The sequence below is a fragment of the Petaurus breviceps genome, unplaced genomic scaffold (assembly GCF_028583685.1).
Source record: "Petaurus breviceps papuanus isolate PSGF00001 unplaced genomic scaffold, PetGlider_PUasm1.0 126, whole genome shotgun sequence".
NCBI classification, from domain to species: Eukaryota; Metazoa; Chordata; class Mammalia; order Diprotodontia; family Petauridae; genus Petaurus; species Petaurus breviceps.
The window spans coordinates 63,953,148-63,965,483 of NW_027185655.1; the positions used below are offsets into that span (position 1 = coordinate 63,953,148).

The 12,336-nt window shown below is 37.0% G+C and overlaps 1 protein-coding gene and 1 long non-coding RNA gene across 3 annotated transcripts in view; both read right to left on the reverse strand.

Moving 5' to 3' along the window:
* The window catches only part of LOC138170402 (uncharacterized), a 464,830-nt gene that overhangs the window by 34,517 nt on the left and 417,977 nt on the right, over positions 1-12,336 (reverse strand). The window lies entirely within an intron of this gene.
* Positions 1-12,336, reverse strand: part of NEIL3 (nei like DNA glycosylase 3) — a 72,887-nt gene that overhangs the window by 8,449 nt on the left and 52,102 nt on the right. For both annotated transcript variants that reach the window (XM_069096594.1, XM_069096601.1), the window contains 4 exons: positions 11,219-11,293; positions 8,998-9,164; positions 6,078-6,247; positions 3,181-3,640 (listed from right to left, as the gene is read on the reverse strand). In XM_069096594.1, coding sequence (XP_068952695.1) covers positions 3,181-3,640; positions 6,078-6,247; positions 8,998-9,164; positions 11,219-11,293 — 872 coding nt within the window. The remainder of the gene's footprint in view (positions 1-3,180; positions 3,641-6,077; positions 6,248-8,997; positions 9,165-11,218; positions 11,294-12,336) is intronic.

Below are 12,336 nucleotides of genomic sequence, written 5' to 3' on the forward strand. Positions count from 1 at the left end.
GCAAATCGGGGTTCTTAACCTGCAATCTGTGAACTTTTTTAATATTTTGATAACTGTATTTCAACACTAGTTTATTTTGTGATCCTGTGTATTTTATTTTATGCAATTAAAAGCATTATTCTGAAAAGGGATGTGAAGACTTCTTTAGATTGTCAAAAGGGTCAATAAAAGTTAAGAACTCCCAATGCAAAGGAAAACAATATGGAAAAATCTCAAAACTAATCAATGTAAGGACAAAATATGGCTTTAGAGGGCAGTGGGGTGGTGTACTATAAGTGTGGAATGAGGCATATATTTTTGTATCATCAATGTGTTGATATGTTTTGCCTAACTATACTATTTTTTATAAGGAAGGATCTCATTGGCCCAGGAGGGGGGAAGCACTGGGAAATGACAAGGTCGTACTAACAACAACAACAAAGTCAATTAAAATAATTTTAAAACTATCTTAAAAAAAAAAAGAATCTCATTTTGTATTTAGATGGCCCATCTTAAGCCCTGTCTCTTTGAAATATATATTTTATCTACTCAAAGAAAATCTCCTCCTAATGCTAATGTCTTCCCTCCATTGATTATTTACTTATTCTGTCTATATTCTGTAAAATAAACTGTATAGTTTATTTGCATGTTGTCTCACCCATTGGACTGTGAGCTCTTTGAGAGCAGGGGCTGTCTTTTTCCTTTCTTTGTATCCTTGGTGCTTTCACCAAGTGCCTGGCATATAGTAAGTGCTTAATAAATGCTTACTGAATGACTGATTCAGAATGTAAGCTCCTTTAAACCAGGATCTACTTTGGTTACTTATTTCACATTTTGCATAGTACCTAATAAAGTAAAAAAGAATCACTTTTAAAAGAAGTTTAATATATGTCTTTCTCTGGTGAATAAAATATACTGCCCACAAAAGAGAGCATTTAGACAGAGAAGTAGAGGTATGCTGGAGCCAGCTTAACGCTGAGTCCATTGTTAAATTTCTAGTGTGAGTATTTAACCCCCCAAATTAGCAAACAATAAATCGGGGCTTGAGTGATTATTCTGTTAGTTGTCCAGACTTAAGAGCGTCTTGACAGAGGGGTCTGGGGCAAAGGGAATGTTGATCATCACTAGTAGGTCCTTGATAATGATGTTGTAGGGCTCTCCACTGAAGTTCTATACTAATGGAACAGAGGAGACCCTAGGGCCTTGAGGCCTATATTAGTCAAAGAAAAGCTCTTACAAGACCTACCCAAGATGAAAGAGTTTCAATTACAAATGCACTCTATGACTGTCTCCAGAGGCGCTAGTCTGTCTGACAGATGAGTCAACAGAAGGTTAAATACTGGTTAATGAGTTTTTGGGGAGCAATGGCATCTCAGGAAGACAGTTTTCTAAGGCACAGAAGAGTTGTGGTCTGCACTGGTGGAAGGAGTGCCCATATTGATGAAATCTCAGATCCCAGAAAAAAAATGTTTCTGGCAGAAAGCAGTGGTTGGGGCTTGGCCCATCACAGTATACAACAGAGGTACCAAACAAGAGACCTATTCAGCCAACAATACTCCAGAGTGTGGCTTGAACCAGATGAAAACATCATTGGGAAATAATAGAATCTATCAATCAATAATAAACAAAAATACAATGAAATATATACATATATACACACATACACAGATAGATAATGTTAATATGTGGGGGGTTTTTCCTAAGTCAATACGCAGCCTACAAGAGTTCTAAGGTTTAGTGGTCCGCATTTCTATTTGTGTTTGATATCACTGGTGTACATAACTAATCTAATATAGCATATTAACTAATAGTCTTTCACATGTTTCACCACATAATCAAAAAGCAGAGTATATCGCTAAAACGAATATCACCAACTCACCAACTTTCCTCCTATGTATTTTTAGTGGCTATGACATTCAAGAGTTCTCAGAGTTTTATCAGTAGTTGAGCACTTGATAAATACATACAGGTCATGGCTTTTTTATGATAAACTTGAAGAATTATCTTTTTATTGGTTTGGCAAGTACCAAGAATCAAGAAGCATATACAGAATGTCCCAAAAGTCTGAATACAGTTTAAAGCCTCGATAGCCCATTCCCTTCTTAATGCCTTTGCAAACTGGCTTTTGTCTATATGACTCAATGGAAACTGCCTCCTCCCAAGGTCACTGATGTTTTCTTCCCATGGTTAGCATTATCATCCCTCTTCCTAAGTTCACCATTTCTGTCAATGGTGTCACCAACTTTCCAATCACCTAAGTTCACAATCTTATCCTTCACTTTCACCAAAGTCTTGTGGATTCCTTCTCTGTAACATTTCTTGTATCTATCCCTTTCCCTCCACTCACACTCCAAGTATCACGGTTTATTCAGCCTCTCCTCACAGGCTTTCATAAACTCTTACAATTCTCTCCCATAGCCAATCTCTCCCCTTTCCAAGAGAGAATAAAGAAAGAAGAGAATAGAGAGAAAGACTGGTTAATATAACAGCAATCCCTCAAAGGCTGACTTATACTATCCACAATCAATTCCAGCTATTTCAGCAAGAATATTCTCTATGCCACCTTTCCATAGCCCCTACTTCCTTACCCCACGGATGGGGTACCTGGGGTGTCTAGGTCAATTTGTGAAACCAATTTGTAAAACCAGTATGTGTAGTTGTAACTGCAATTTGTATTGTAAAATTGTGATCTGTGAAATCCCTTTCCCAACCTTGGGCTCTGCCCCTTCCCCCTATCTGCACTTGGCCTAGGCAACACCTTGTGACTCCTTTGTTCTTATTTAATCTCTTCATGTCTCCTCTGGCCTGGCCCAAACACTCCTTTGTCTTTGCCTCACCCCCCTGGCCCAAATCTCATCTAAACTATCTATGCACTAAAGTCACAAGTTCTTCTAGGTCAGCTCTAACCTTTATCTATGCACTGAGGTTCCCTTCCCTCCAGTCAGCCCTGACAATGTCAGCCCTACCCTTTAAAAGTAAAAGCATGGACCCCTCTCACTCGCAGGTCCCCTAAGAACTCTTGCCTGCTGTAAAGGCATAAAAGTAAACCTTCTCAACTCTAACTCCAAGCAAGGCTGAGCTGAATTCTTTCCAGACGCCACTGCAGGTTTCCTGGTCTTGGATAAGATCAGGGTTCCTGCTGAACCTATTGGGATTCCGTCCCTCATCACCACCACCCTATTATAATTTTGAGAGAAATACCTGAAAGAAGTAGAACCATTGTTGGGAGGATTATGCATTCTTGAGAAGCCAGGACTGCAACTATTGAGCTCTGGAAATGAGTGGTTAGTCTTCAATTTTTTGTATGCTGGACTTAATAAACTAGACTGAGAGTCAAATACAGCTGATCCACTGACTTTGTCTGATGGTAGAGCCATATATTTGCCTTTCTCCTTGGAGGGATGCTGTGCATCGCTAAAACGAATATTATCAATGAAAGAGTTTTGAAAATCTCCACCAGGTTTTGTGTTTTGGTTTCTGATACTTTCTAATGAACTGGAGTTATTGCTTAGGTCTGTCAAAACCAGAGTTGTCATTCCAAATGCAGTTTTCCGGTTGATCTTCACTTCTGGATGGTGTTTGACAAAACTATTACAAGGATACTTCATCAAATTATTGTCATAGGTGGCAGAATTATCGACATCCTCCTCTGCTTTTGCATCTGAAATGGAAAGAAAAGAAGTTACAATATTTTGAGGAAGTTAGGTGGATAGAGCCCTTCATCTGGAGTTAAGAGGATCTGAGTTCAAATCCAATAGCAGACACTTTCTAGTTGTGTGACCCTGCGCAAGCCACTTAACCTCTGTCAGTCTCAGTTTCCTCATCTGCAATTGGGATAATAATAGCACCTGTCTCCCAGGGTTGTTTTGACCATAAAATGAATTAACATTTGTAAAGTACTTTAGAAACCCTAAAGTACTATAAACATGTTAGCTTTTATATTTCATATAATGTTTTGCTAGTTCTTTTTAGAAAAAAAGAATTTACTGTAAAAGAACATATTTTACTTAAAGCACAAAGTTTACTCTGTGTATTTCAAATTTAACTACTTTCAGTTAATAATGGCATTTATACAATGCTTCAGGGCAGTTCAGTGGCACAGTGGAGAGAGCACCAGGCCTGAAGTCAAAAAGACCAGAGTTCAAATCTGATCTCATGCATTTACTAGCTATGTGACCCCAGGGAAGTAATTTGACCTTTGCCTAGATAAAAGGGGAGAAGGAAATGGCAAATCACTCCAGGATCTTTGCCAAGAAAACCCCATGAACAGTATTATTAAAAATGCTAAAAGACATGGCATTGGAAGATGAGCCCCTCAGGTCAGAAGGGTTTGGCATGCTATGGTTCATGGATCATGAAGAGTTGGACAGGACTGAATGACCAAACCACAACAATATAGCTCTTTAAAGCTTGCAAAATGATTTACATGTCTTAATTTGCTTGATCCTCACATTAACCTTGTGAGATAGGTGCTATTATCATATCATTTTACCGAAAGGAAAACTGAGGCTAAGAATGGTTAAGAGACTTGTTCAAGGTCACCCAACTGGTGTGTATCAAAGGCAAGAATAGAACCCACACCTTTCCTGACTCCAAGTTCAATACTCACTGTACCACCTAGTAGTTAGGACTATAATTTGAGTTTCGTGATTTCCAGTCTACTTTCATAGTAGCACATATGGGATTTACAAAGTTTTCCATTGCCTTTCATTATGTTCTAAGAATCCATACGTAACACTGAGCTATCAGCTTCTAGGAACTGGGGAGACTACAGAAATAGCAATAGTGATGTCGGATTTTATAAAATTCTCTCCAAAGGAGCTGCAGTTGAAACCAGTACAAGTGTTTAAGTTATTATGGTTCATAAAGGGAGAGAATCTGAATGGCATTATAAGCCTTATTTCTATGAGTAACTGGATTTACAATGAAAGCTTTATTTTAAATAATATGAACATAGATGAATGAAAAGGGCTATTCACATTTATTAAATATTGCTGAACTGAAAATCAAGAGAATGCAGTATAATTCCTCGTATCTAAGAACTATGGAACCTGTGTTAAGAACATGTTCTATCAGGATGGTATTCTGATCTATATCTTTGCTGCAGAGGTTACCAAAGAAAATGGGAAGAAAGATTATTAGCAGAGAAAAAGAATGTTCTGAGTGGTGGAAGTAAATATTAAAAAAAGTTGCTCTTATCTTAGGACTCTAAAAGCTTTGTAATATTGGAACAAGAGGGTAAGAACCACTAAGGCAGCTTCTACTGAAAGCTGTGAAGCTCTGCTCTCAGCAAGGCCTGCTTCCTTAGCCCATGCAGTAAGATGCAACATTCCAGCCTACAAAGTATGGGAGAACATAAGTCAAGAATGAACTTGTTCTGTTCTAATTGAAGGGGGAAAATAACACATTGAGAACACAATAGAATCAACATCAATAAGATGGGTCTTAATCACAGGTTTCCATGGAGGGTTTTACATTTCTCTGAACACACAAGATTGCAAGTTGCAAAGAGTTATTTTGAAGGATTTCAATGAAATCAGTACAATTGTCTATGTAAAGCTTTTAATAACAAGGGGGTGGGGAAGATAAAGAAGAGAGGGGGAATTTTTCCATTCCACCTGCAAACACATTCTTTTAGAAAACCTCCCTTTCAATTTATAACACTTGGATTGAATAACAAACTAGAAAGTTGCTGAAATCTGCATAAAACAAAGCTTTATTGAATAATTCATCAGAAACAGGGGAGGAGAACAGATGTGATAATCTCAATTTTTGAGATACAAAAGAACTTACTGTTTTAGCACAAGCATGTTTTCCCTCCCCCCAAAAAAAAAAGGGAGGGAAAAAAAAAAAAACAGGTGCTTACAGATCTCTGTGGAGATAGTTTACATGCAGAAATACATATATTGTAGTGAATAAATACTTGTTCAATGGAAACTTGCTCAAATTAAGGATAATTCCTTTGAGCTTTCAGGAAGAAACTATTATTCTTATATTAGGATTATTAAACAGCAGGAAAGAGTAAAACAGATACTTGGCTTTGTATAATTAACAGTCTTGCAAATAGAATGATCAAAGAAACCCTGACTCAATCTTACCACTGGGCCTTGAAGTCATGCAAGCATCACATTCCTTAGCAGAAGGTTTGTTTATTAGGGTGCAGACAGCACATGTCCATTCCTCTTCAGCTTTCTGAGCAACATGTTCATTAGGATACAGCCCCCTGCTATATGCCCAGCCAATTAGACTGTTTCTTGTGGGCAGCTTGCTGCAAGATGATACATTTAAAAATCAACATTATAAGCAGATCTACTGTAAATTACTTTGTCCATAGGTTCTGGATATTTCAGAGACAAGAACAATAGAAAGATGCTTTATTTTGTACATCTATAATTAGGCATATCTGTAAAATCGTGTTTCTTGTTCCTTGCTGTGATTCCCAGGCCCTCCCCCAACCACCTTTACACAGTTAACTCTCCTCTTTTAAATCCATTCAATCTAAATACGTCATTCTATCCTGATCCCAGTGGCTGTTAGTGCCCAGTCCCCAGGTCATTCTCCCTTCCTCAAAGAGTTCAGTAATCTGGATCACAGTTTTCCTATCCATCCCAATCCATGTCTACAAACTTGAGGATTTCCAACTTACATACAGATATCCCTTCAAATAACCTTGCTTCCCAGTTCATCGCTCTGAAATCTACTGACCTACACTCAGCGATATATTGAGGACAACCATAACCTTAATCATGCCATCACCCATGAGTTTTATCTCTATGACTCATAATTCTGAAATTCTTTTCTGACCATATCCAACTGTCCTTCCAGCTCATCTCTCCCAAATCCATTCTCAGTCTTCATCTCGAGTCTCTATTTATCTCTTTCCAAATACAAACTTTAGACAAGCTGTGGGGAACCTGCTATCTAGAGGCCACATGAGGCCTTCTAGGTCCTTGGGTAAGGCCTTTTGACTGAGTTCAAGTTTTACAGAAAAAATCCTTCTATTACGGGATTGGTTCTGTGAAGTTTGGATTCAGTCAAAGGGCAGCACTTGACCATAGAGGGCCATATGTGGCCTTGAGGCTGCAGGTTCCCCACTCCTGCTTTAGACTGTTCCTGCCATCTGCCTTCTCTATTCTTGCCCAAATACTCCTTACTCCTGGGCTAATTGAGTCCCCTAGAAATTTGTGCTCCCTAATTTCAACTAGATCCTCATTGAGTCAATCCTTTTATTCTAATCAATTTGCTATCCCACTCCTCCGGGGTTGCTCTAAGCCTTCCCTTCTCGAGCCCCCATACCACCCTTCTCAAGCCCCCATACCACCCTTCTCTCTCATCCCTATCAACAAAGGTCTTCACCTCATACTTCTTTGGAAAAAATGAACCCATTGCAAGCTCTCTCTCTCATACCTAGTTCTATATTACAAATCATCTTAGCATCATCACCAATTCTCTCCTCCTTTGTTCCTATCAGATGAACATGAGGGAGCCCTTCTTGCCAACATCAACTCATCTTCCTGTGCTCTTGATTTCTTCTATATCATCTCTAAGAACTTGGCTATTTATACCTATTCTTCCTCTGGTTTTCATTCACTTTTCCCCCATCCACTCCTTTCCTTCTGCCTTAAAACATGCATAAATCTCCCTTGCCTGTAAAAATCCTTCATCTCCTCAAGTTACTGCCCTATACTTTGCCTTCCTTTAACAAACACCTAGAAAAAGTTGAGATGCATGTCTAACTTTCTCACTGCCCATTTACTTCTTAAGCCCTTGCAATCTGTCTGTCCTCTCTGCGACTAGAAAGAAACTGTTTCCTCCCAAGGTTAGCAATGGTTTCCTTATTGCTGAATCCAATAGCCTTTTTCAGTGGTTAATAGTATCAAATATCCCCTCCTGTAAGATACTTTCTCCTCTTGGGGTTTTTAGTGACATTCTCTGTTATGATTTTTCTTCCCACCTGTTAGACTAACTCTTCTTGGTCTCCATTGTAGGATTATCACTAATATCTCGTCCCTTACCGAAAAGTGAACACCAGGCCTATGTCCTAGGTACTATCCCTTTCTCACTATTTTGGTGATATGTAATGCTTAATAAATGCTTACTGTTTAATTTAGTTATCTCATCAGAAAACAACTATCATCTCTATTTGAGTAATTCCCAAACATACATCCAGCTGTCATTCTCTTACTCTCCAGACTCGTCTCCAAATGCCTCCTAGAATAATTTTCTTCCTTTTAAACCCATTCTTCTTCTTAACTTCACTATTTCTGTCAAAGGTGCTACCAACTTTCCAATCACCTAAGTTCACAATCTTATTCTTCACTTTCACCAAAGTCTTGTCAATTCCTTCTCTGTAACATCTCTTACATCCATCCTTTTCCTTTCACTCACTCCAGGTATCATGGTTTATTCAATCCCTCCTCACAGGCTTTCATAAACTCTTATAATTCTCTCCCATAGCCGATCTCTCCCCTTTCCAATCCATGCACAGAAATTCCAAAATGATATTGCTAGATCTCTTGGTACTTGTCTCATGAAACAGATGTAATTTAGCTGAGGACTGGAATGACCCAATGACCAAAGGTCCTCCATCTGTTACAAGAGTACCTGAGGACAGGAATTTGGACACAAAACCTCCAGAAGAAATATTCTTCTGACTTTAGTATGAGGCTATTTTATCTTTCTTAAGGACCAGCTATTTCAGAAGACCCTCCCTGACACCTGAGCTGCTAGTATCTTGCCATCTATGATTACCTTGTGTCTACTTTATATGTATCATACCTGTATGTATACATGTCATCTTCTCCATTAGAATGTAAGCTCCCTGCGGGCAGAGACTGTTTCATTTTTGTCTTGGAATACCCAATGCCTAACACAAGCACTGAGTTAAGTACTTAATAAATATTCAGTGGCTGATTTCTTCACAATGAATTAACTAATATTAGATATAGCTTATTAATATTTTTGGCATTCTTAGGAGGCAGGGTTATAAGAAAGCTGTATTGAAGATGAATATCTTACCTTGTGTCAATACAATGAGGATTTTCCTTTTGACACCGAGGACAGAAGTATGTCATTCTGTTATTCTCCCCCAAGCGACATACAGTTATCTTGCTTCTGCACTGACCACAGTCAGAACGTTTGTATACCTTATAGTGTCTATAAAGAGCTGAGCCTGTTTTGCGGCACTTTAACAAAACAATTATGTGATCTTATGTTACCAACTACCGTGATAGTTGTGTTGCTAAGGAATAAAATTTATAAATTTCAAAGTTATCCACAAATATGATATCCTAAAGAGAATTTGAAAAGATTTTCATTTTTTTAATCTTTAGAAAAAGATGTTGGCAAGATTCTTAAACACCTGTCATTTGACACAATCACTTTATAACCTTATACCTTGTTTACATTTCTCATTCTTTGCTTAGAATCAACTTATTATCTATAATGGGATATAAGAACTGTCTAGGATTTTACTTCAAATGCAATGAATCAAGAGAATTGCATGCCTGGTCATTTTTTGAAAAATCTAATCCTTCTCTTAAGTCAAATTTCAATAACCCAGAAGACATCTTCCTCTGACAGGCAGTATTTTATTCCAATTTCCTCCCTGGATCTGGTTTAAAGCATTAAGCTTTGTGGTAGTTTAAAGAACATTAGATATGGTTTCATAAGACCTGGCTTTGAGTTCTGGCTCCACTACTTACTAACCAAGGCAATTTCCTTATCCCCTTTCTGCCTCAGTTTCCTCATCTGTAAAATGGAGATGATGATGTATTGTTAAGGTGGTGAAGGAGCACTGGACTTGGAGTCTAGAAGATCTAAGTTTAAATCCTCCCTCACAAATTTAACTAGCTGTGTGACCTCTGAATCTGTTTCCTTATCTGTAAAATTGGGCTAATAATAGGACTTATTTCACAAAGTTGTTAAAATAAGAACAGATATAGTAGATTGCAGTCCTTAAATCACTATATAAAGGCTAGTTGTTGTTACTATTATTATTGTTATTATTATTGCCTACCTCAGAGTTGTTGTACAGATCAAATAATATAATGTATACAAAATTACTTTAATTATAAAGTACTATATAAATGTCAGCAGCTATTAATATCATCATCATCATCTTACACCTACTCTAGAAACATTCAATACATTTCCAGTACAGAAAGTATTCTGTTTAAGTACAACACATGAACAATTTCAATGCCATTTCAAAAGACATTTTGACAGTTTCTGTCAGATATAATCCTACTCACAGCCTATTTAAAGAGAACACTGTGGCTTTCAATCAGCAGGATGAAACTGCAGAAACCCAGAAATACCATTGAGCATATATTAACTGAAAATTACACACAGTCCTAATATTCATTTGGCAAAGTATTAACATTTCAAATTTACAGGATGGACAAAATGGGAAATTTTCTGTAACCTGTCTCTCTGGGAGAATAAATGAAAATAGAAATTGAGCATGAGAAACACAAATCATAACACAAGTGATCATTAGGGCTCCTCACTGGGAATACCTAGTAATGAGTCAGGAAGTTCATGTATACCTTTCATTTGACTATGCTAAAAATCACCAAATGCTCAAAATTCACCTGAAGCCATCTTTTTTATTACAGTAAACATGACAACTGAGCACACAACAGATGCATAATATATAAAAGCCAAGATACTGTGATACTGTTGTATAGTCACTACTAGGATAAACGTATCTAAAAGTATTTTTTAAGAGAAAAATATTTGTTAACTTCATGAAGGCAGTCTCCCCCAATGTAATCTCTCCCTCCTCCACCCCTCTAGTTCACCACACTAGTTCATTCTACATGAAATGCAAGGAGAGGATAGAACACATGGTTTGGAGTCATGAACATCTGGGTTCAAATGCTACCTCTTGCATTTACTAGCTATGTGACCCTGGGAAAGTTAATTTCCCTGACCTCAGTTTCCTTCTATAAAATGGGGGTGAGGGGAGGTTGGATTTGATGACCTCTAATCTCTTCCAACTCCATACCTATGACCCTCTGAATGACAACTGGGCATAAAATTCACCAGCCTTGATGTGTTTGGTCAAACATAGACCAATATATACTCTATATGATCTAGGGGGACGTTGGTTTCTTCCCCTGAAATAGCAATAGCTTTATATTCTCTCCATTAGATGGCTATAGACAACTTTTACATTTTGTTGTCAACAAAAATAAAGTTAAATATTAGGTAAGTTCAAACATTTTGCTCTTACCCTATAAAAGAGGACTGTGAAGTCACGTATCATTTTCACAAGGTGACATATCTGTTCATCTTTTAGCTGAAAAACCTTAAAATGAAGGAAAAATGCTTAAGGATATTTTGATCATTAGTTCATTATTTTGAAATTTTAATTAAAAACATCAGTAGGATGGACAATGAAGGCTGCTACTTTCTGACAGAGAGATGATGGATTAATATGCAGAATGAGATATACATTTTTGGACATGGATACTATGGGAATTTGATTTGCTTGACTATATATATTTGTTGCAAGGTGATTTTTTTCCCCTTTTTTGGGGGGGGATATAGGGATATAGAAAAGTTTAAAAAGTAAAAGTCTAAAAAATTTAAAGTGCATCAGTAAAATGATTATACACATGTGGATGAGTATATAAACATATACATATAACATAACATAGCAGACAAATAAATAGTCAGGTTCCAATACTTTCTCTATCCTGGAATGGTATCATATTAATTTATAAACATTGTATTCTGAAATGCCAGTACTAAACAGATTATTCTTTTTGATATTTAGATATATTTTTTCCTCAATTACATGTAAACATTTTTTTAAAGTTTTGAGTTCTAAATTCTATCCCTATACCCCCATTCTCCCCCACCATGGTAAGCAATTTGATTTAGGTTCTACAATATGAAATCATGTAAAAACATTTTCATATTAATAATTTTGTACAATAAGACGAATAAATGGAAATGAATTTAAGAAAGTGAAAAATAGAATGCTTCAGTCTGTATTCAAACAATATCAATTCTTTCTCTGGGAATGGGTAGTATGCTTCATCCTTAGTCCTTTTGGATTGTCTTGGTTCATTGTATTGTTCATAATACGTACGTCATTCCAGTCTTCATCAAACAGTATTATTATTACTGTGTAGAATGTTTTCCTGGTCCTTCTCACTTCACTTTGCATCAGTTCATGTAAGTCTTTCCAGGTTTTCCTAAAATCATCTTGCTTGTCATTTCTTATAGCACAACAATAGTCCATCATGATCATATACCACAGTTTGTTTAGCCCTTCCCCATTTGATCAGCATCCTTTCAATTTTCCCAGAATATTATTCTTATATGCAAATATAAATTATACAT